The sequence below is a fragment of the Drosophila pseudoobscura genome, chromosome 4 (assembly GCF_009870125.1).
Source record: "Drosophila pseudoobscura strain MV-25-SWS-2005 chromosome 4, UCI_Dpse_MV25, whole genome shotgun sequence".
NCBI lineage: Eukaryota > Metazoa > Arthropoda > Insecta > Diptera > Drosophilidae > Drosophila > Drosophila pseudoobscura.
In genome coordinates this window covers 18,566,458-18,591,551 of record NC_046681.1, presented here as the reverse complement: position 1 = coordinate 18,591,551, position 25,094 = coordinate 18,566,458, and the positions used below count along the sequence as shown (strand labels likewise).

General features: G+C 43.9%; 1 protein-coding gene across 1 annotated transcript; it reads left to right on the top strand.

Annotated features, from left to right (window-relative positions):
* Positions 1 to 4,123: 4,123 nt before the first annotated feature.
* Positions 4,124 to 18,418, top strand: Wnt6 (Wnt oncogene analog 6). Its single transcript, XM_001356361.4, has 4 exons — positions 4,124 to 5,834; positions 15,627 to 15,847; positions 17,051 to 17,553; positions 17,652 to 18,418. Exons 1-4 carry the CDS (start codon positions 5,773 to 5,775, stop codon positions 18,111 to 18,113), a joined length of 1,248 nt encoding a protein of 415 aa, XP_001356397.4. The 5' UTR covers positions 4,124 to 5,772; the 3' UTR covers positions 18,114 to 18,418.
* Positions 18,419 to 25,094: the final 6,676 nt, after the last annotated feature.

The window sequence follows — 25,094 nt, the reverse complement described above, 5'->3', positions numbered from 1 at the left end:
CCTGTAGCCCCGCACTCAGCACTTTCTACGTTAATTACGACTAAAAAAAAAACAACAACTTTCCAACAAAAAGGGAACAAAAATAAATCCAATTAAATTAATAAAATTTTATGACCACCGTGTGTCGGCGCACACAGTAAAAACAATTGAATTATGAAGAGAACATTGCGTAAAAACGAATACGAGGCGAAGAATTAACAATGTTCAGTGTTGCTGTTGCTGTTGCTGTAGCTGTTCGCTGGCTACTTTGTTGTTTCCAATTTATACGTTTTTAATTACAAAAAGGCAACAAAACTCAGACAAAGATATCTCAAAATGAGTGGAAATCGAATGGATGAGAGAGCGCAGAGAGATCTGGTTGGGTTTTTCTCTGATATTTTGGAATGCAGTTTGGGGAAGATAAGTTTTTTAAGAACTAATTACAAGATTTTGTTGCATATTTCCAGGTTGCAGTCTGCTGATTGCTCGGCAAAGCATTGCATTTGAGATCTGATCTGGGAATACTTGTATAACCATTATACGATCCTTCATCATACCATAACGATGTCTGTCTGTCTTTTCCAGATATATAGATCTTTATCTTCTTCTCCAACTGGTTGCCTTTTTTCATGCATCATTGTCTATGCAGACAGGCTGGCAACCCTGCTTAACAGCCCACACATGACACAGACATACCAAAAATCAGCTGTTTGAGGTAAGAATGGAGAGTTTACGACGACGAAAGACGTTTCTACGCAAATAGCTAAGATGGAAACAAGCACATGAGTGGTTGATTGGTTTAATTCTAACCTTCCTCGTACCATAGAACAATTTTAACATAGAGCGCCATAGAGGTACGAACCCTTCCAACTCTCATGACATCCAACATGCCACTGCAGTGTCCCCATTGTAGGGTATCCATAGAGTGCTCTAATTCTGCAATGCCGTTTTCCAATTACGTTAATAGCTCATAACACGACGGTTTTGTTTGTTGTTCTTCGCCTCGGACTCTTTGAGCTGGTTGAGCATTTTGTGGCACAAAACGAAAATGGTTTCCTCGAATCGGTCATTCAGTCGAAGAATACCAAACAATATGTAGCGCCCTCTCGGCATAGAAACTCCCACAAACACCATGAAATGGGGCTATACGTTTATGTAGATCTCTCTCTCTCTCTTTCTCTCTCTGTCTCTCTCTCTCTATTGTGTGGCATATTTTAGCTGACTTTGAGTTTAAGAAGAATTGCGACGCAAGGCACTTAAACGAATTGCTGCTGCTGCGGCGGCTACTGCTGATGCTGATGCGTGTGTTCTCCAGTTCTTTGCTTGGGCCATAACATTTTTATGATCCCGATTGATAGTGCGAAGAAATTCTATATCCAAGCGCCCACTAGAACGTGCACGTGTAGTGTCTCTACGAAGTGTACATACTCTCAGACAGAGAGCAGGTTCGCACCTGCGGAGCAGTGAAGTTTGACAGTTGGATCTGATTTTGATCGAAACCAAATGCAGTTGTCTGGTGAGAGCTCTGTCTCCTTCTTTGTCTCTGTTCTAGCCATGGCTTTTGTTTATAGAATTTCGAAAACGAAACGAAAGTGTTTGGCATCCATTAATCATGGAACGCACCAATTGCTGGGGATTCATGAACACTCTTCTTCTCTTCAATCGTTTCGCTTTTATTGTTTTTTAAGCAAGTGAAGGCAACTATTCAGCGGCTTCGTCAGTGTCTATTTTCATTTAATAGACATATTTGCCTCACGACTGGATTTCGCTTTGTTTATTTGTTGAATCAGCCCGTCAAACCCGAACGGAACGTCAGTCAGCCTCGGTAGGTAATGTGTTAACAGAGCAGATAAGTCTCTGGGCCGCTGCCCTGAGACTTGAGCGCAAACATTTTGACAACTTGTGAACTTTAGACTGAAACAATCAGCCCAGTCCCAGTACTCTCTCCCCTCTCCACACCCTTCTGTAAGCACTCGGGGTATTGTATCATAAACCATAAACCACAAAATCCCCTACAACAATTAAGGAACAATCCCGAGACTGCTGCCGAAATCTCGTGCCCCTCTGCCACTGCCCCACACAGATTTCAACGAAAAATAACTCGGAGATGTATAAACAAACAGAAAAAAGCGCCAAGCAGAATCACCCAGAAGCATCATCATCATCCGAATCATCCACAGCGATTAGTCCATATACTAGCACGTGGAGAGCTATCGGATCGAATCGGATCGTATCCATCGAGATCATTGAGTCATGAGATGACAAATGATGAAGATTTATTTACATTGTATAATATTCAAAATATTCCACGGAAGGACTCTTAATACACAACTAAATACAATATATCATGCAAAAAATGTGCTCCAACATGATGTTCATCTGGTAATCTAATTAATTAACGACTGGGGTTTAATGTGGAAAGCTTGAAAGCTGAGTAGGTGATGAGACGGGCAAACAAAGTGACGGACAGGTAAACAGGCAGACAGGGGAATAGGCGGAAAATGGGTAAGCGGACGGAAAGGAACCAACGGATGTATGTATGAACAAACTAAGAGAAAAAAATTTGAAGTTGGACAGAAGACTAAGCAGAATATGTCATGCGTCATGCGGCAGTTTTCGGCCTGGCATGGTGTCGCTTGGGCCACGCCACTTGGCCCACAAATAGACCTTATAAACGGGAACTTAATGAAGCTATGCACTCCCATCTCTGTCAATCACTTTCTTCGACCTTTACCCATGCTATCACCTTCAACATAACTCTCACTTTACGTACAATCGCCAGTGGATGTAGGCCAGTGGAGTCAGATGGTATGGTAAGGGGAATACACCTCTTTTGAGAGGCAGCAGCACGAGATTAGCACGCCATATAGCCCAGACTTTTGCTGACTGTTTGACTGACTAAGCTTTTGGTAGCTGCTTCTGATTCTGCTCCGAGAGTGAGGAGCTCTGTGAAATCTTTTATTTTTATGGTATTTGAGAATGATTAGCCGAACAGATAGGAAGACGAAGCGTTATTACGCGAACGTGTCTGGAGATGAAGATGAAGTCTATGGACAGCCGCGAAGATACAGATGCAGATACACAGATCGGAGCAGCGAACAGACTCTGAGGATTGGACAGTGGGACAAAATGGCACTGAAACTGTGGGAGGAGAGTGGCACAATTTTCTATGATCATCCAACTTCTCTTTTTTTTCGTGTATGTTTCTCTTTTTTTCTCTTTTTTTTTTCCGCCATGTGGGGCCGTCATCAGTAGATATAATTTTGTTTGTTCTTACCTGAGGCTAGCGTGGCCTAGCCCAACAACTGGAGAAAAATAGAGAGAGAGAGAGAGAAAGAGAGAGAACGCAGCGACAAGCCCAGATACAAAGTCGCTAACCTTTTTTTTATCATCGGAGATGTACACGAAAGAAAAAAGATGACAAGTTTGTCGCGTGTAAACAATTTGCGGCGGCCAAAAAGAGAGTCCCCGGGTGCGGGTGCTGGTTCTGGTTCTGGTTGTGGTTGTGGTTCTGGAGGGATAGCAGAGCAATGTCATTGAAACGGAAATCAAGAGGAGTGATGTCAGGCCCTGGGAAGCCCGTCCACAGTGAGTAAGAAAAGTCTGTGTAGATAGACATACAAAGAGAGACGTATAAATGTTGTCCATTCCTCAAAAAAAGTCAGGCATACATTTTAAAGATAGAAAACTATCTTTCAGCAGAAATTAACTAAAAAATGTGTTATCTATATTATAAAGACACTTGAAAGTAAAGTAGGATTTTTCCTGATCCTGATGATTCATGCCATCAGTATATCCCTCCGAAACCCACTCGGTTCGCATACAATTCGTAAGAACTATAGAAGAACATACGAGTATTCCCCAAACTTAACACAATCTTACAGATACACTAGAAAATATCTCAAAAATCAACACAAATCTAGAGGCAACGCCGACAGCAACGCGACAGAGATGTTGGCGTCGCGCGATCGCATTTTAGGAATATGTACTACATTTTGAGTGCTCGAGGAACGCGCATGAGTGAAATAAATTTTCACGCTTCTAAACAGAGAGTGAGATCGGCAGCAGCAGCAACGGCAGCAGAGGAAGAGACTTTTTCGACTGCGACGTATCACAATCAGAAACGATCCGACATCCGACAACCGACCGCCGACCGAAAGCCGACAACTGCCGTCCATTCATAGCCCCACTGCCACTCAGATAGAGTGGAGAGTGGAGAGTGCCGCCAAACAACCCACAACCCCCGCACACACGCCAGACGCCAGACGCAGATCAGTCCGAGACGAGACCAAGTGAGATCTGCTTGTGGTGGTGCCTCTGGCTTCTGCCTTCTGGCTTCTGACGAGAACGTTTCGAAAGTGTTTCGTTATTTATTCGCGTTTCCCCGAGCGAGAGGTTTTTCGCGATCGGAGGTGGAAATTACACACAGATCGCACAGATCACATTTTCGGGGGAGAGAAATCTTCACGTTCTAGAATGACTCGGAAAAATATCCCTCAGAGCATTTCGAACTGCGGCGGGCAACGGTCAAGCGATCAACGCGAGTGTTTTTTCTGATTCTGCCCCGATACTGAGGAGAGGATCGATCGGTCGACGATTCTTTTTCAATATACGATACATAAATATACACGTATATAAATATTTGCCGTGTGTGTGTGAAATGTTGGTTCGTTTGGGTTCCCTTAGGCCACGGGCTGGGTGCTGAGAAGAACATGGGAAAAACGGGCGCAAAGGATTCGCCAAAGAAACTACAACGAAATTAACAAAAAAATCGAAACCGAAAAGGAAAAGGAACAAGAATAAAACCAACCAAAAAAACCAAAATAAAAAGTGAACAAAGAAGAGTCGCGCGACTCGCAGTTCCAACATCAGCCTCGACTTTGACTCCGACTTCCACTTCGACTTGGACTTGGACTTGGGGTTCAAGAAGCAGAACAGATGAGGCAGAACTCTCTCAGGAACCTGGGATCTTCTGGTGCTGCTGCCGGGATTCTGATTAAAGCGCGAGTTTAATTTCATTTTTTACGCTACTCCCTGCCCCCCGCCCCCCGCACACACCCTGCCCGAAAGCGATCGTTACCAAAAGCCAGACTCCAGACTGGGACTCCACCCTTGGCGGAAGGCTTTTGATTCGCTGTTCAACTTTTTGGCCTGAACTTTTGCTTTGTTTCGTACGCCGTTCGTCTGGCTGGAACCTGCTGGCCCGACGACTCCTTGGCTGGCTGGCTCCTTGGACGCTGCTCAGTACGCCGGCAGCTTTCTCCGTGTGCGTACGAGACTCACGCAGCAGCAGCACTGATCTGAGGCAGCGGCCGCATCATCGTCATCCTCATCGGCCACAAAAAAGTGAAAGAAATCGCGTTGAACAGAAGAGGCAGGCAGCAGCGATCATCCAAGATCATCCAAGATCGGTTCAGATCGGATCGGAATCGGAATCGGATCAGGCAGCGATCATGTCGCCTGACCTCGTCAAGTGCACTGAGCTGCCAACCGCCGACTTCCCCTCAGAGTTTAAGTAAAAACCCACAGCCCACAACCCACAAAAGTACAAAAAAACAAAAAAGAACACCGTGAGTCGCTTGATTAATTCGCACACGTCAACGATATTCAAACAAGCATCTCGTGTACTCATCGTGGCCGCAATAAAAACGGCTTTAACTTTAACTGCCTGCCAAAAAAATATATAACACTTAAACACAGAGAGAGAGAGAGAGATACCCACACAGAAAGAATACGAGTACGAACGGGCCAGAGTTTGGTTTGTTGCCGCTGCATTTGGCGGCTTCAATCGATATGCGTTTGTTCATGGTAATTGCAATTTTAATATTCGCAATGCCAATGACTGGATTCGGCTGGTAAGTGTTTCGGCAACATTGCCTACAAGACTTGACTCAGTGGTAAACGGTAGTTAAGGATGATGATGATCTATGTAAGAGTGAGTTATCAAGTAGAACGAAAGATAAAGACCCTTAAGATAATCGCTACTCAGCTGCAAGTTCAAGGAGGAAGACTTTAGGTTTGAAGATGATCACTAGCTGGAGATGCAGTAGAATTTAAATGTGTATCAATCTGTGCTATGGAAAAATCTACAGACGACTTAAGGCCAAGATCCCAAGTTAAAGGTTAGACGTAGTAATAGTTGGGAGAAGACTTGAATTTATATTTGTATTAACGATAAACAAAGATGTTCAAGAACCGAATTTATGGATCTATTGTGAGTGATCCTTCTGAATAAAATAATCAAACATTTTCCATTGAGAAGTAAGAAAGTAATACCAAAAGAGATCATGATTTTTTCTTACAAATATATATAAGTAAATATTTAATAATACCTAAAGTCTCTCTAGTTTGTTTATTGATCGTAAAATATTTGGAAATATTTTGGAAAAGTTTAAATAAGTATTGATGGATCTATAATTAGTTTTAAGCAAGTGTTGCTAGATTTTCTATTTGGCTGTTTTACTTTTGGGGAAGATCAGTGATGGATGAATGGATTTATGTACTAATTATATGTAGATTATGTTAAGTCAGTCTAAAAGAATGCTGTGGTCATTTAATTACATCTTTTATGGTGTATAGATGTTCGTAATCACTCATCGGAATCTCTTAGTCTATCCTCCACTACTAATTATATCTGATATAGTATAGCTAACAAAGTATCATCGATTTTGCCTGAACGCCGTGCAATTTATGCTATATTTCAATGCCAAAAAACCCATTACCACCCGCTCTGAGGTCTTTGCTATGGCTATGCCTGTGGCTACCTCGCCATCTGTGTTCATGTCAAATCGCATCAATTTACGAGATAGAGATTGGCGTAACAGCTTCCGGTAGAGCGACACAGTGCAAGCCCAAAATAAATTCAGTTTGGTGACTCAAAGGCGGCAAAAAGCGATCAAAATGGTCAGAATGCAAATGCGAATCCAAATTCAGAGCCAATCGAGCGTGGCGACCCAACGAACCGACGTCCGATGTCAACGGATGGAGGACCTTCAAAATGTGACGTTTGATTTAGATTTAATTACATGGCATTTTCTTCTCGTTGCAATGGTTTTTTGTGGCCAAAATAAACAACGATGAAGAGGAAAAGTGCCAGTGGTAGCAGCAACAGCAGTAGATGAAGCCAAAACCAAATGACACTTGGAGCAATTTATGCGCGAAATTACAGACGAAAAGGCAGACGTCCAAGATGAATAAATAAACAAGCCGAGGAGGACAAACATCAAATAGAAAGAAAAGTGTTGCCCAAAAGATAGATCCGCGGCCAGGGGGGGCAGGGGAACTGTGGCATGCACACATAAGTTATGCACTTTGCCAAATTTATTTGCCACCAAAGAGTGGCATCAATGAATTCGGCCCAAAGAGATCTCTCTGCCCAGCGAAAAGGTAGAAATATTGTTGCTGTCAACGGCAACGAAAGCTAAAATTTTGATTTCATTTTTCACCACATCGTCGGGTGGGAGGGGCAGTGGAGTACACAGCGTGGGCGTGGGCGTCGCGTGTCGTAGACTGCATGACGATTTCAGTGGCGATAGTACTATAGATTTGCAGTACTCTTGAATAACACGTAAACCTCACGATTTTGGCTTAAAGTAAGAACAATTTTCGACCCGCAGCAGTACGATACCAGTCTGTTCGCGTGATCCTTTCACTTGTGGGAAATTAGTACAGCGCATCAAAGTCCGACTGACTACAGCATACCCCCATGTTCTTACATCATTTCTATTTGAACTGTGTGCAACTGGGCGCGTCAACCTTCCCCCCCTTCCGCCATGACAGAGAGGCCACCTGCATCATAAAAAAGGTGGTGCGACAGAACCAAGGGGCAGGACCAAGAGCCCATCTGGGTGGGTTGCGTCTGCTCCATGCACCGGCCCACGTCAGCAGTGGGCAGCCGTTGCGTTGCATCCAATCCAATTGCAACTTTTTCACAATAAATTAATTAAATAATTAAAGCTCAAGTTCAACGCTGTCAGTTGGTGCCGCTTTTGATGTCGAACGCTGAACGAGCTGTGTCCGATGCTGTCGCGCCACCACCCGAAAGAAAGAGGCACTGCACTGCACTGCACTGCACTGCACAAAAAAAGGCCCCAATTGCGCAGCCTTTGGCTTTGGTTGTGCCACTTTCTACGCTTCATCTGTGCCGCCCAAGGGCGGGGCGGGCAGACAGATCAGAATTGTGGCGGCGACAAAAGTTGCTGATGATGACAGCCACAGCCACCAGGCCCTGACGGGCGACATACTGACTGATGGACGAACAAGGTGGAAGAGCATACATATATGTGGGCCAATTGAGGGTTGGGTGGGGTCTGGTCAGGTGTGCGGGGGGTCAAGGCTGTACCTCCATATCGAATTGTAATCAAACTATAAAATTAGAGCTAATCCAAACCAAAAGATGCTAAAATGCGCAAAAACCCATCGATAGGCCAACGATATACATATCTATCCATGGTATTGTATGTATTCATTCAGAATTCCATTCAGAATGGGTTCGGTACTGGCATCCGGGGACTGGGCCTACATCCACAGCCACATACTCTCGTACTCGCATGTCGTGATGGCGATTGGCGATGATTGTTTGTGTGTATTTTTCCAAGCAAAGTGCACTAAATCAAACGGTCATTGTGTGAGCGATTGAGATCGTAATCAGTGGACCAGACGGATCCGAATGAAACGTATTCGAATTGTGGGTGTAGATGTTCCGTTAAATGAATGGAAATTCCATATGGACGGCAGGGGCTACGAGTCCGAGTATAACCAATTACAGAGAAACTTACAAAAAATTGCTGTGGATCGGGCCACAATTTTGCGCTGATGTGTCTGGAATTTAATTAAAAACAGCCCGAGACGATGATGCTGATGAGAATGATGATTCAAGCGATGAAGATCGTCTAACGATTTATGAGATCCTCACCAATGTGATTTTCCGTCTCTATTCCTTTCGAAAAGCAAACGCAAATGAGCTCATTTCCGCTTTCAGAAAAGCGCTTGACATTTACATGGGGACTGTCCGATTGTGTTTCCTGCTTTTCATTCAATTTACATTTTAGATTTTCATTCATTGAAAATCGGTTCATTCATTCCACATCGAAGAGTCTCTGTGTGGCTTTTTTTTTTGGCACTCACAGCATGTGAAATGGTAATTAATGCCATGCGGGGCATTTATGGGTTAAGGCAGGGAGATAGACACACAGAGAGAAAGAGAGAGAGAGAGAGGGTGAGACAAGAGGCCACTTAGTCTCAAGCTGCGTTGGCTCCACAGTCGGTGGTTGCATCAACATTGTTCATACGCCCCGTGGGTGGGTGTGCGTGTCAGTGGAGCAAGCCAGAAATCTCATGATGAACAGAACAGAATTTGGCACACTTTATGAGACCCAAACACCCCCAACAACCAGACAGAACAGAACTACTGCTCGTGCACCAACAACCTAATAATTATGTTCAACTAACGAGCAGACGAGCAGAGGAGCAGAACTCGGCCAATTGCCAAAATCTAATGCAGATGAGTTGATTATGAGCAGAAAAGAAGAGTCTCTGACACGATTCGGTCGACATTAACGAGAGTCTCACTGTCTGTGATGCCTGATGGTTTACCTAGAGAAAGTTCCTCTTTTGCATCGGACAAATGTGGTTCACGTTCAAGTTTCTTGCCCCAGCCCCGACCGCGACCTCAACCTCAACTTCTCAAGTAGCTACCAAGCAAGACATGCTGAAAATTCTTCTAATTAAACTCATGCCATTTGTTTATTTTGTTAATTTGTCGCTTTCCCCACATGTCACATTGACGAATGCGTCTGTCTGTCTGCGCTGAACGCTTGATGCATCATAATTAAATCGCATGATGGCACAAATATCAACAAGACATGGGTCAAGTTGGAGGACAGGTACGGGCTAGCAGGTCTCTAGAAAACGTTCTTGTCATCGTCTAAGGGTGGAGAATAGTTGGGAATTGGCTTTAAAGAATATGGATTGAATGCTTGTTGCTGAAAGAACAATGGGAACTTGGAAACTTATCGTAGAAGATCCCACCTTAAGGTTTTGTTCTGCAACGGTATTATATGTCTGGACGATCATGGGTAGTAGTGTTAGTATCACAAATGCTTAACATTTTTTTTAATATTGTATTTATATAAACTGCAGCCACAAAAGCTACTCATTTGTGTAGATTTCTTTGAATCATGATCCTCCACCTCAACATTATGAGTATTTCTTTTATCAGCCGCAATGGCTCCATTAGATCCTCATATAATCTCCCCCATTATAGCCTCATATCAACATATTTTCCTCTGTCAAATGTCCCAAGAACTCTGAACCTGAACCTCTCTTTCTCTCCCACCAATCATTGTGATTAAGTACACTTTAGGCATCCTTGACATGAACATGACCATGTCCGTTGATGATGATCATCGCAATGCCTAGCTACGCCTATTTGAGCCATAATTAAGTTAAACGTTGTCGCAATTTGCGCACCTCGTAGCCACAGAGCCACAAAGGCACAAAACGGCAAAGATTGATGTCACCTTTGTCTTTGTCTTTATCTTTGGAGATGGAAAGGGAGTTGCAGCGTTGATGCGAAAGTTAAAGTCGTGCCCTGCCCACTGCCCACAGTACTGGCAGCTTGTTAAAGGAATGACAAAGGCCGCGCTGCAGCGCTCAGAGGAAGGGAATAGTAAATATGCCTGAAATATTAGCTAAGTTTTTGCTGCGCCAATTGGACATGGACATGCCTGGGAACCTGAACGCTGAAAAGAAGGAGAGAAATTCCTGCGGTTCCCCAAAAGATTCGGATAGTCAGCCATTCGGAGAGGCGGCGCCTAAGCAAAGGGTGAAGCCTGTTAATATGCTAATTGCCAAATGACAAACATATCTCTCCCCCTTCCCTCCTCTCCTCTGCTAGCCGACAAAAAAAAGGTGCCAAAAAGCAGCGTGCGACGCCCACACACGATGCCGCACCCACCAGGGTCCACCGAGAGCAGATCTGATCGGGGCAGACGGGGACTCTAAGTCATGTCAACACCTTTTTCGGGGTGTCTTTTGGCCAGTAGCTGTGCAACTTCTGTCGGCTGCTGTGGGACACTAATCGATTGTCAATGCTGCCGCCCACATCAAAAGCCAGAGCCCCAAGCTTCTCTCCTGCATATGTGTACGTATACGTATACGTATATGTGTCTCGGGGCATTGGAATATCCGTAGTTATATGCACAAGAGATCAACACTTGCGCTGAGGCATTCTGTAGACAAATATTTGAGCGCGTAAATGAAACTGACCAGCCACAACAGCACTTGACTTGGCCAAGGCAGGCAGAGGCAGGCGGTTCAGTCGATTCAGTCCGTCCAGGCAGTCAGCCAGTCAGCCAGTCGGTCCGGCCCATCAGGCAGCTCAGGCGACCAATCCATTGGCCATTCATTCACTTGTCAACGCTTTGTTTAAATACTTTGCCACTCGCTTGTTGACAAGTGGTTTAAGTCGTTGATTTGTTTGCACTAACCCACGGCGGTACGGCGGACAAGAGACTCACGAAAATGAGTCAATCAAACGATTCTACATATTTACATAAAAGAACACAAAGAGAAGATCTTCAGATGGAGTTTGAAGTGCAACGAAGCAGGGATACTCTTGTGGGAAGACCCAGAGAATATGAGAGAAAAGGAATGTTCTTGGGATTACTTCTTCAAGGAGATTAACAACCATTATGAGGTACAGGTTTCCTCTTGTTGAAACACATAATTGGTGTGTTTTATTTTAAAATAAAAATTCAGAAAGTTTAATGCATTTTTAACAAATTCTGATTGAATGAAACTACTTTAAAGTATAAATCATAGATTATATATTGCATATTGAAAACAATACAATGTATTCCAAGTTTCAGCTACCCATAAGTTAGTTTTAGCACTTACCCCTTATAGAAGATCTTCAATGCACACAAATTTAGGTGACAGATAGGCAATCCAGAATCCGTCTGAAACCTTTTTGATTTAATCGTGCTCATGATATGCATTTTCCTGCCTATGAAGATGTATGAAAAGATAACTAGATTAGACTATAGATATAGATATAGATATAGATATAGATATAGATATAGATATAGATATAGATATAGATGTAGATATAGATATGGATGTAGATATAGATATAGATATATATATTATAGATTTATAGATTGAAATACAATCTTAGTAATATTTACTTATGAATCCAATCTCTGGTTTCAAAGTAGATAACGAGTATTATTAGTGGTGCTGGAAATAGTGCCGAACACTTTCCATTTTGTGCATTATACACTCCAGGATATACCAGAGATACTCTAACCGGGGAGTAGGAGTATCCCAAACGCATCGCTTTGCATCGAGTATCGAGTACTCGGAGTACTCGGAGTATGGGGTATGGGATGGTATGGGAAATTTCAACCACTTGTCCGTTCGGAGGGGCTACCATTCCAACCCAAACCAAACTAAACCGGGCACTTTGATCAGAGGCAAGGCATACGAAACGGCGAGAGAGAGAGAGAAGTCCATTGAGGCCTATAACGACACCCATACCGAGGCAAACACTCGCGCACACCGCACACACAGATGCACACATGCACAACAGAGGCACACTTGGAGTTTCGTATCTGTGTGTGAAGGCAAAATAAAGATACGTTGCGAGCCAAGTGTTGGCTTGGCCGCTGGTTCCGATGGTTCGGGACGGTATAAGATGGGGAATGGGGATGGGGATGGGACCTGAGAGACCTGAAGTTGTTGGCTCCTTTTCATGTTTGCCGACTGCTGGTGCGAGCGGCGCTGCTGCCGCTGCTGCTTCTGCTGCTGACGTCGCTGCTGTATCTGTATCTGGTGCTGCTGCTGCTGCCAAGTAAACTTCAGTTCAACTTCAAAAACCAAAAAGTGTCGAACAATTCGGAATGGACGATCGCTCAGTGGATGGATCTCTGCAGCACTCTCCTGCTCCACTCGCTGTGCGGCTATTTTCCGCTTAACACAAAAATCTCTGCCTTGTTTTTTGTTGTTGCTGTTGCTGTTGTTTTTTGTGTGGTGGCAACTTGTGTGGTTACGTACTCCCTGCAACACGCTTGAAAGGTGTTTGAGTTCTTTAGATCTCTCCAGTCATCAACGCAATGTGCATCATAATTTTCGAAGTAGCAGCCAGTCAGCCCGTCAGCCAGCCATAGATGAAGATCAGAAATCGTAGATCGGTGTGATCGGTGGATCGGTGGATCGGTGGATCGCTGATCGGAGGAGATTCCATATGATGATCATTGTGATTTTAACTTCAATTGTTTTTACTTTGTTTACAAGCACGTCCATCATTTGATGTTGTTTGACTGTTTGCCGGATGAGATCTGTGTCTGTGTCTGTTTCTGTTTCTGTTGCTTTATCTTTGGAGTTAATATTTTTATTTTTGTTAAGTACTTATGAGCCAAGAGGTAGCGTACGAGTGCGAGTACGAGTGCGTGTGTTTGCTCTATTTGTTATTTGAATTTTTCATTTTGTAGCTATTAAGTTGTCATAATCTCCTTGAGATCGAATCACTGTGTCTGTGTGTGCGTGTGTGCCACAGGGTGCTGCAAGCTGGAGCCAACCAGCCAGGTGGCAAAACCAACATAGGTGGGCACGGTGGTAATGGAAATCTGAAGCTGTTCAAGTGGTTTATCTACTTGTGGTCCAGCGAAAAGGGAAGCAAGAGTCAACTGGTTAGCAACTATGGTGGATATGCCATGCCTATCAGAGGCTGAAGAGCGTAGAAACAGAGTTTTAGATAGGACTATGCAACTTTTTGGCTGGATACTGGTGCGCATCACACACCATCTGACTTTTGTTTGAATTTGAGTGCTGACACTGGGGACCTCACACCGGGGAGCTCACATCAGCACTTTCGGATGAGCGAGACGTAACTTACTTCTTTATCCAGAAGATCCAGAAGGTAAATGATTAGTATACGGGCTATGCTCTAAAAAAAACAAGAACCGATGATGGACTGTAATTTATGAAGAATTTACTTGCAAAAAGCTCTTTAGCGGTCGGCTCTTTTTTAAGGGTTTTTCAAAGTTTCATTTTTTGCCCATACAAAATGTAAACATAATCACGAAAGAAACATCTTATATTGTGGCAAGTGGAGGAGCATCTCCCAGAACAACTAACAACTTGTAAAATGCAGATTCTATTTCTCGCATAACAATTTTGATTCACAGATCACTAAACTATTAACATTTATGTGTAAGCTTTCCACTTATGAGACGTGTGGCGCCATCATTCCGGGCACAAGTTCATTAAAAATAGTATTATTTATTTGTGCTGCTTAGCTGAAAATCTACGTTTATTTTCTTAGAATGCACAAATACCCAAATCCATAAGATGAACTCAATTTTTCGTGCAATTTTTGGGCCGTACACCAGACGTATACGCAATGGCGACGTCGACGGCGACGACGAAGAGGTCCTCGGCCATTGAATGGAATCGTTTGTTGATTTAAATCCGCAGCGTTGCCAAAGTCGATCAATAAAATTCCACCAATACTCGGAACGAAAAAGCCCCCCATAGGCAGACACTCACACTCCCACTCTCACACCCTCTCCCAGATTTTTCGTAATTTTCCCAATCGATGCAATTTTCGTTTCGTTTTCATTTTGAATGCCATTTGGCGGGGGCTGCAGCGTTAAAATTTAATTTAGGTGGAAAATTAATAATTACCCAACAATGTGGGTGCAGTGGAGCATACACACATACAAACATATATATGTGGGTGTATATTGTGCTATGGGAGGGGAGGGGTATGGGTATGTGTCAGCATTCAGCATTCAGCATTAGCATCGGGCCACTGGAAATTGTTTCTCTGGTTGCTCGCCTTTGGCGTTGATTTATGTTTTTCCATTTCAGATTTATGACTTTTTAATAGCTCAATTTTTGTTGGTTTTTCTCCGGTTTTTGTAGCTGTTGTTGCTATTGTTGTGAATATTTTTACTCGCTTTTTTTCAAGATTGCACATTCGCGTGAAATTTACTTTTGCTGATCGTGAACTTTGCGCCGAGTGCTCTCTTCCTCCGCTCTGTAGTGTGGAAAGTGTTTGGGTTTCGGTTGAGGTTGAGGGTAAATAAAGCATTTAATAGGGCCTGCTGCTGGCTGCTCGCTGCTCGCTGCTGGCTGCTGCTCTTTTGCTTGAACTAGTGATTGATCGGGTTGTCCATCATCTATTGCTTCCAAGGAATTACTTTTTCTGGTATTTTCTGTTTCAGCCATAAAAGTGAGGGGGGAGTACCAATACGAATACGTGCACAGTACGTGAGTCAGTCGGCGAAAAGGAAATCAGTGCCAGACATCGGTAAACTTCAAAATAAATGAGGGTTTTGCGCAAAAATTATTCATCGATGACAAAGTGCCTTCCCCGATAAATACGAGTAAAACCTTGGGGAAGGCAAACCCTTAAAAAAATATAAAAGTTGGTCATAGATAATCGGTTGTGACGTTCAAACATACGATATTTCTACAGATTAAGGTGTGGTATAGATTGTAAATATAAGGAAATAAATTGCAAATATAATTAGTCAGAGCTGGAGACAATACAAATCTTTCTAGACCAGAAGTTGAATCACTGCTTTCGTTTTCGGTTTATAATTATTGCAACTAAAATATTCTCCATAATCTACTTTCAGGGCCGAGGGCACAAACATCCTACTCGATCCAAATCTAATGTGCAAAAAGACACGTCGCCTGCGTGGAAAGCTGGCCGAAATCTGCCGTCACGATTCGGCCCTGCTCAAAGAGATCATCAATGGCATTAATCTGGGCTTCCGCGAGTGCGAATTTCAATTTCGTAATCGCCGCTGGAACTGCACTGTCCTGCGCAAGAGCATGAGGAAAATTTTAATGCGCGGTAAGTGCTCGTACGAAAACGATTAAACAAAGACCGAAGACTAGAGCAAACCAGACCAAAATGTGACTCCTCTCCTTTGATATGCAGTGCGAACAGGCAACCTGTCAACACTCGCGACTCTCGGAGACCGAGACGGAGTCCAAGTCCCAGCCTGAGTCAGAGACCAGGTGGAGATGCTATAAAGAGTTAGCTGCCTAATTACAACTCATCGTTGCATGCCTCGTCCGTTCAGGCAGGGGACTGAGGACTGGGGACTGGGGACAGGTGACCGCATCATCCATCAAGTTACATAATAAAAATGCAGCGATCCGCGCTGATGAATAGCGCCTGAAATGAGCCTACAAAGCTGTCAATTTTAATAAATTATTGCACTGAGAAAGGAAGGCCAGAGGAAGACTCGGGTTCGGCTTGATCCTCGGAGACGATCTCTGCACTTAATGACAACAATGCGCAAACAAAGCTCGTACCAAAATGTTGTGTGCCATAAATTCCGCGGGCGTAGCCACCAAAAAATACACCGTACACCGATGGAATTCAAGCCTCGCCCTGTCAACCTGTCAGCAGAGAGAGGACGAGTCTCCTCTCATGTAACACTCCGTTTGGGGTGGCTTCCCAAGACATATCACCTGTCCAGACCGCTTGGCGGCTACACAACACGTCACCTCTGCCTGGGGGGAGTTCTGTCAGGGGCGGGGGGGTAGCCTCAGGTCCGGGGAGCATTACAAGCGTATGCAAATTAAAACTCTGGCCGATTACAATTGCGATTCCGATTCGATTTCGATTTCGTTTTCACTAAAACGTGACTGTCCGCCGATGAGCTGGCAGTCGGCGTCAGCGGACTCGGTCTTGAGCGACTGTGATTTGCATAGAGCAGCAATCGCTGATCGGTGATTGCTAATCGAACAAGTAATAAATCATTTTGTCGCCTTGGCTGACAAATTATAATCAATCAGGCAACACGTGCTGACAACCTTAATGATTGGAGGGGATTGATTTAAGTGCGGCAATTGAATGATTGCGAAAGTAAGGGATTGCTTAGAAAGAGGGATAGTGGCATGGGTTGACACGAGTATGACATGGCAATAAGAAAGAAATGGTTTCTAAGAGTTCGTTAAACCGATAACTATCAGAATAGAGCAACACATGTCGATAAATTCCCGATAAAGATAAAGGTCTTGAATATATTTTCCATTCCCCCTACAGATTCCCGCGAAACAGGCTTCGTGAATGCCATTACAGCCGCTGGTGTCACCTATGCCGTGACCAAGGCCTGCACCATGGGACAGTTGGTGGAATGCTCCTGTGACAAGTCCCACATGCGGCGGAATGGCGGACAGCCCCAAATGGTAAATGCCGCCACCGCCGAAGCGGCCCTGGAGCGGCAGCAGCGGCAACAGTTTTCCCTCGAAGAACAGCAATATCAACGGCGCCAGCGGTACCTCAACAACGGCAGCAGCCTGACGGATGTGTCACCTCTGGAGCGTCTGGGCAGGAATCGCAAGCCTGGAGCTGGCGGCAAGCGAGGGCGTCGCAAGTTCTGGGACAACATCAAGTTCCCCCAGGGGGAATGGGAGTGGGGCGGCTGCAGTGACAATGTGAATTTTGGTCTTCGCCATTCGAGGGTGTTCCTCGATGCAAAGCATCGTCAGAGGCGCAGCGATCTGGGCACGTTAGTGAAGCTGCACAACAATAATGCGGGGAGATTGGTAAGTAAGCCCAAGGGGACGGAGCTACAGAATACCTCCTTTAAAAACCATAGTTCATAGCGGATACATGGCTCTACCTCGCTCTTACTCCCTTACAGGCCATTCGCGATGCCATGCGATTGGAATGCAAATGTCATGGCTTATCCGGATCCTGCACCGTGAAAACATGCTGGCTGAAGATGCCCCCGTTCCGGGAGGTGGCCGCACGCCTGCGCGAGAGATACGACAGTGCGCGCAAAGTGGCGCTGAGGAACGACGGCAACAGCCTGATGCCCGAGATGCCGCACACAAGGCAGGCGAACAAGTACCAACTGGTGTTTGCGGACGATTCACCCGATTTCTGTGCCCCCAATCCCAAGACGGGGGCCCTGGGGACACAGGATCGGGAGTGCAATGCCACCAGCTATGGGTACGACAGCTGCGATCACCTGTGCTGCAGTCGGGGGCACAAGCATCGAGTGGTGGCCGAGTACACGAACTGCAAGTGCGTCTTCAAGTGGTGCTGCGAGGTGACCTGCGAAAAGTGCCTCGAGCATCGGGAGGTCAACACTTGCCTCTGAATAGGGCTGAAACGAGCACTACGATTATCACCATTATTATTTGTATTTTGTATTATTTCCTTTTGGTTTAGTCATGAACAGAATATTGAAAGCTTTCCATTTCGCGTGATAGAAAACACATACAGAGCAAACGTTTGGCTATAGTCCATTCTTAAGTATTAACTAACAGTAACAGGAGTATCTCTAATCTTTTAGATAGTTGTACATATACTACGATCACCTATAATCATGCCCAAGCATCATATCAGTCATATGGCATCCATGTAAGCTTTGTAAATAGTTTTAATAAAAGCCAAGAAAAACTAAATTAAAGCGAGAGTATTTTGTACACATTTCAGAGAGTATTTAAAGGTTCAAAAAGAGCAAAAATATGGTAGGTATATTTTCACATTTAGTGCTTAAAATAATCAAAGGACTTTCGGTTCCAAGACCCCCCAGCGATTCACTTTTTCAACCCGATTTAGTCTCCATTTTACTCCTTGAGATTATCCCTAAATTAATGGCAAACAACAAGTTTTGTCTACACCCAGAAACACAAAGTTGAGGCTAAACGGAAATGTATTTCAAATTGATTGAAATCTGCATAAGTGATTAAACTGAAATTAATGAAGACAACAGAGCACACAAATCGATTGAACAGTAGATGATGGGAAAACAAGTTCCCCATTCAAGTGTCTCCGTTTAATCGTATTTCGTATTTCGGATTTCGTATTTCGGTTTAAAGTCATTCGAATGACTTTCCTATAAATTAACACAATTTTATTGTTGTCGACACGAGAGATAGTAATCTATAGAAATTTGCCTAAACAGCAAACACAAAAGCTGAACAACAAAAAATAATAGTAAAAATACAAAATTGAACAGAATGAAAATTAATTTGCCTCTCTTTGCATAAATTACGATGCCCAGACAGCAGATCGATCGAGCGCCATATATTGTATCTCTGAATGCATAAATTAAGAAATCAATTCGTTGTCGCCAAATGCATGTAATTAAGTGAATATCATATTGTGATGTTCGATCGTGAGCAACAGAAGCAAACAAATATCCATTATAATGGTTGTTATGGGCTGGGAAATATATTGTTGGGAAGAGGGGGAACATTAAGACCAAGGTAGTAGAGAGATGAGTTGAAACGTTTTCTGTGTTTCATTATTTATAAATTGTGTTTCATGGGTGGGATTTCATGTGGATTTAGGGCATACTATGTATGTAGGATAAGTGGTAGAGAACTTTCTATCGGATCTTTATGAAGCTTAAAAGTGTATGGAATACAGTACATATATTTCTGTGTCTTTTTGGTAGGGCAAAAGGCATCGATTGATTTGATGGTTCACGTGACAAAGGGTCATCTCTTTCAATTTTGCCCGAACTTATTATGAGAGATAGGAAAGACCTCGAGAGAATGAGAGGAGTAGCGACTGCGTCTAGTGACCTATTATAATTATAATTTCAGAATATATCCAAAGAAATCAGCTGTTCTATTCTACACACCACAACAGGCCATATATTTACATATATTAAACTGAACAATCATTGACTACGCTACTGATTGATACTGATTTGATACTCGAGGACTACAAATTAACATTAAAGGAAAACCTAGCCACATGTCACATTCACATCTCAACAGCCACTCTACACTCTCCCATCTCCCCACCCATAAAGTACCATCCCAAAGCACCTTAATCTCTCAGCTTACGAGCCTCACAAGAATGTCGAAAAAGCTGAAGCCGACTTTTCCAACGGCAAGACCAAGACTGGCACTGAATTCCAAGCCATTTGCCTATTCGGAGCTGTGGATTCTGTGCCGCCTCTCTCTCTCATTTGGTTTATTATTTCGGGGCTCGGGTCAATCTACCGGGGAGACAAGCCCATCCCAGCGATAAGATACACTCAGCCACTCGCGGCAGCAGCACCACCAACTCTCCAACAACTAATTAACAATCGCATTCATTTTATTTATCGTACAAATGCAAACCGCTTGACTTCCAAAAAAAAGTAAAAATAAATAAAAGAAACCAAAACTGTATCTGCATGCATTTATAAAGCCTCCAATGTGGGTTCGGGGGATTGGGATTGGGATCGGGATTGAGATTGGGGATTGGAATCTTGTGCTTCTTCGCGGCTGCCCGGGCTGCCCGGCTGCTTTGGTACACTTGACTGAACAAAATGTATGGTCAGAGTGTGCATAAGAGTGTGGAGAGCTCTCCTGAGAGCTCTTCTCCTCTCCATGTCGTTGTTTTTCCAGATTCCAGTGGCTTTATCTTGGGCTCGTTAATGAGATTTGCTTGTATCTGAAGCCATTCGGTAGATGCATATCAGCGGATTTCAATTAATTGTGGCGACGCTTATTAGTCATCCATCTAACAAACTAAACACGGCGCTGGCCCTGGCCCTGGCGCTACCAGACCATCCCTTCCCTTCCCTTCGCTTCCCTGCATCCTAGCGAGGCATTGACCTCAGACTGACCTTGGAACTTACAGATGGAAGATACAGATCATCTCAATAAAAATGCATTTTTATGGAGTTTCTAGGTCGATTCCCCGTCAGAATGCGGCTTCAATCCTTTCATGTGGCGCTTAAAATGGCGCCTGCCTATAAATCTGATTTATACATGTACATATATATATGGTATATCTTTGTGCAGCAACTAATGGCTTAATTTGATGGTGTACATATCGGTAGACGATCGGTTCGGTGAGTGGATCCTCTCAATGATCAACTGCTGCAACCATTTTCGCCAAATTGCAGTCTCTCTCTTTCTTTCTCGCTCTCTCTCTCTCTCTCTCTGTCCCTCTCTCTTGAAATAAGGAACCCGGGCAGACGGGGGGCGCTACAAACAATAAAAGAGAACAACTATTAAGACCGCTTGAACGCCTGTCCGGAGAACCAACAACAAAAACTACAGAAAACAAAACCTGAAACATGAAATTCCTGCGTAATTTGTAAGGAAAGGCGTGAAGAACACCAACGAAGGCAACACCTTAATTAATGTTATTAAAATGGAACGAACGACCGACGGATGGACCAGCCGACCGACTCGCCGACCGAACCTGAACCTGGCCTGAACCACGTATCCCGGTACAGACCTCAGCCTGCAGAAGGCTCAAACCAAACCAAACCAAACCGAAAAAAAAACGTAGAAGGAAAGAACGAAAACCTGAAGAAGTCGAAAAGAAGAAGGCAAGCGTAAGAGAATGTGGCAAAAAAAAAGAGTATAGGAAAGGAAAGGGAAGGGAAAAAGGGTCCACAACTTCTTCTTTGGGTTGGTCAATCGCTTCGGATCGGGCCCTGACTTTGGCTCTGAACATGCACGTTCCGGTCGGTCGGTGGTCAATGTTTAGTGTAGTGGAAAATAGGAGAACGGTCGATCGGTCGTCTGCCTCTAAGGGGCTTGGCTCTGTCAAAGTGGGGGAGTGTTCCATGGATTGGAACTTTCTAAATGTTTGATATTCAAAATAGGAAATGGGGAAATTCAACTAAGAAGACTGGCGCTGTTCCTTGTGGAAAAACTAATAGAATATATGTAGATCTAAAAAAGGACTTTATAGAAAAGATTCTTCATTTCTTGAAACAGGAGAATGATCACAAATCTAAGGGGAACCTAAGACTTATGCTTTGGAGGCCTTCCGGAAAAGGTTTCAGATGAAGGTTTCAGACTCTCTTTTTCAGAGACTCTTTCAAGGACTCTTGACTTACTTCACTTCCGTAAAAGTTTCTCATATCTGCACATACCTCTTACATCATTTTGGCTCCCAAAAGTGTACACAATGTTTACCAAAAAGGTTCTCAGGCACTGAGACAAAATATCGCCATCTGGTGGTGATCAGCCACGCTCCATAAGCAAACCACAGAGAAAGAGAGAGAGAGAGAGAGAGAGCGTGGGGAGGGACAGATGGGGACTCCTGCCTCTTCTGTGGCTGCTGTCAATTGTAGCTGTGCCCATCGTTCTAAGACGTTAAGGCAGATTTATCACTGGACACTCTGGAGCGCTGACTACTTGACATATTCATTAAATTTGCCACATTGTTGCCTGGGAGCCGCAGCCGAAGAACAAAGCGTTGGGCCAGACAAAGGAGATGATGCTCATCATTTTGACACCTTAATGCGGTAATTAGGGTTTTTTCACCGGCTCTCTCAGACCACGAATGGCTATGGCTGAGGCTGTGGCTGCCGCAGAAGAAGATCCTTAAAAGCCGATGATCATGAGCAAATATTAACACAGAGCATACAGCGCGATGCGATGCAGATCGGATCAGAGAGATGGATCGCAGATGGATGCGGAACGCCCTGGACCTGGGCCTGGGCCTGGGCCTGGACTCCTCCAACCTTTAACGGTTTACGGCGAATTGGCTTAAATTATTTAAAGATTACACAGCCTCCAAGGGAAGGCGCACACACAGACACACACACAATAGGGAAAACGATCATCACTCCGAACCGAACCGAACCGAACGAACTGTCTGCTGCGATCATGAATCCTTTTTTGGGTGTGAAGATTATGACACAGCAGAAATGGAAGGCAAAACCGAAAAACCGAACCCAACGTACCGAAACGGAACGAATGTGGCAGGCAGCAATTAATTTCAAATATTTCTGAGACTGTAAAGGCAGCTGGATCCCATCGCATCCCCGAGTTGATCCAAAGAAATTGCAGACAAATTAAGATAAATGAATTGTTTAATTGTTGCACGCGGCGGTGTGGGGCTCTGTGCTAATTTGACTTGTAATATGATAAATGTCAGAAGGGACTTGTGGTTGGATCTTATGTAAAGGTTTTAGGGGTGATATGCTGATCGGGATATGATGTTTTCATACATATTGAGAGCTAATTTCATTATGATTTTAGGGATATATCTGATCATATATTCTACCAATATTTTCCTTACATTTCACATATTTTATTCTATCTTCTTCCCGTATTATAGCATCCCTGAAAACATATTAGTTTATCATTAACACCCAGATCATATATCTCCAAAAGGCAAAAAGAACCATCAATCAAAGTCCTGATGTCTAAATAATACTGTTGTTGTTGTTGTTGTGGGCTTTGTGGTGCTGTCTGTGCCACAAAGGACTACCGCACTAATTAATACTGCCGCCCCAGAAACTGATTGCCCAGACCGTAGCCACACACCACAAAGTCAGCTTCAAGATGCGTTCGTGCCTCAGTCTCAGTCTCAATCTCAGCTTAAGGTTCAGCTTTAACTTCAGCCACACACGACTCACGATCGCCATCTTCATCTCCATCTAAGCTAAATAAAGTTATTAAGCCTCTCGGCCAAAAGGGAAATGTTGCAGTGCCAAAAAAAAAGAGAAGAAAGATGAAAAATAAAGAGTGTAGACAGAAGAGTGAAGAGAACCGAGGGAAACGAAAGGCCCAAAACGCAGCATGTGTTAAAATTATATAGAGAGTGCGTGTGGACCGAGTGGACGTGGACGTGGACGTGGACCCCCCTAATGGCGATGGACTCTCTCGCACTGAACTGGGACTGAACTCAACAATCTTTGGGGCCTGGATGTCGATGTGGATGTGGATGTGGATGTGAGGCTGCCACACGAGGGGGCTCCTCCGAAGGCAGAGAGTTAATAAAAAACACATAATTGCGTATGTTTTGGGGTCTCGGAATGGAACGGATCGCAACGGAGATCCTCCATCAGTTGGGGAGTGCTGTGTGCAGGCTCAAGTGCGAAGTTCTGCGCAAACGCCAAGCGCCTGTGAAAATATGATTTTTGTTGCCATTTCGTGTTTTGCCACTTTGGAGGTCTTCATCATTTTTTCATCGTCGATCGTCCCTGGCTCTCGTGCCTCTCGTGGCTCTCGGTCATTGTTCGTTTGTTGTTTGGCTCTCCTGTTGGTGGGATGCTGTTTGTGTTGATCTTGGTTTTTGTGTTTCCATAAAACTGACCCCATGGGCAGTGAAATTAAGTTGATTTTTAATGCAGTCATGGTGGGTAGTCAAGCCAGGTGGGTCCCTCAAGCCGAGCACCTCCTCCTCTTACCCAGAATTCAATGCAATGCAAAAAAAAGATGCTGTTTCTTATCGAGGTAATTTTCAATGGATTATATTAAATTCAGATAGTTTCGAGGGATACAAAGACGATCCGATTCGAGGACTATTATAGCTGGAAATTCGAAGGTCGTACATACTTATAAGGAGAGTTTTGAATTAAAAGTGTTACATGGGCTCAAAGGTGAGGGATTTAAAGTATATCGTTTAGAGTGTCCCAAGTGCTAATCATCAGACAATATTAAGTTCTTTTTGTTCTAGAAAATGGGGACATTCATTGTCCTTACACCAATCAGCACTTTCGGATGAGCGAAATATTCAATATTTGGCTCGTACTTGAGTGCCAAGGGAAGAATCGAAGTGGATGCATCAAATACTCCGTTATCGGGATGAAGTTATTGCTCAGCAGAACCTGAATTCCTAACTCCTAATTCCATGCCATTATTAGCATTGTTTTCAATAGTATTCCCTCCAAGTAGTTACCAATTCTTTTCATTCAACCTCTTCCCACTCTTCTGCTAATGTCACAGGTCCAACAATAACACAAAACCCAAAATACTTCCGTCTGTTGCACACAAACTCCAGTCTCGATACTCCACATACTCGACAACTGCAACCCGTTTCCTTCAACGTCGCCATAATAAATTTCAACTTGTCTACACCTATTTTTACAAACATTTAAAAATTATTACACAGTCTTTTTCATTATGCCTCGTCTCTGCAACCCGGACATACCACCAGATCCGATCCGATCCACAGAAGACCCCATGATGCCATGAACCAATGGCTTGCCCATTGCCCATTGCCCGTTCCGGGGCCTGATGACCTTAAATTAAATGTGCAGCACATGAATTATGTAAGCTGTTTAATAAAGTGATTCCATTTGCATGCAAGAGCCCCGCACGCATACGCAGCGGGTAGTCTTCAGTCCCCCATTCCCCAGTTGCCCAGTTCCCAGTCCCGATTT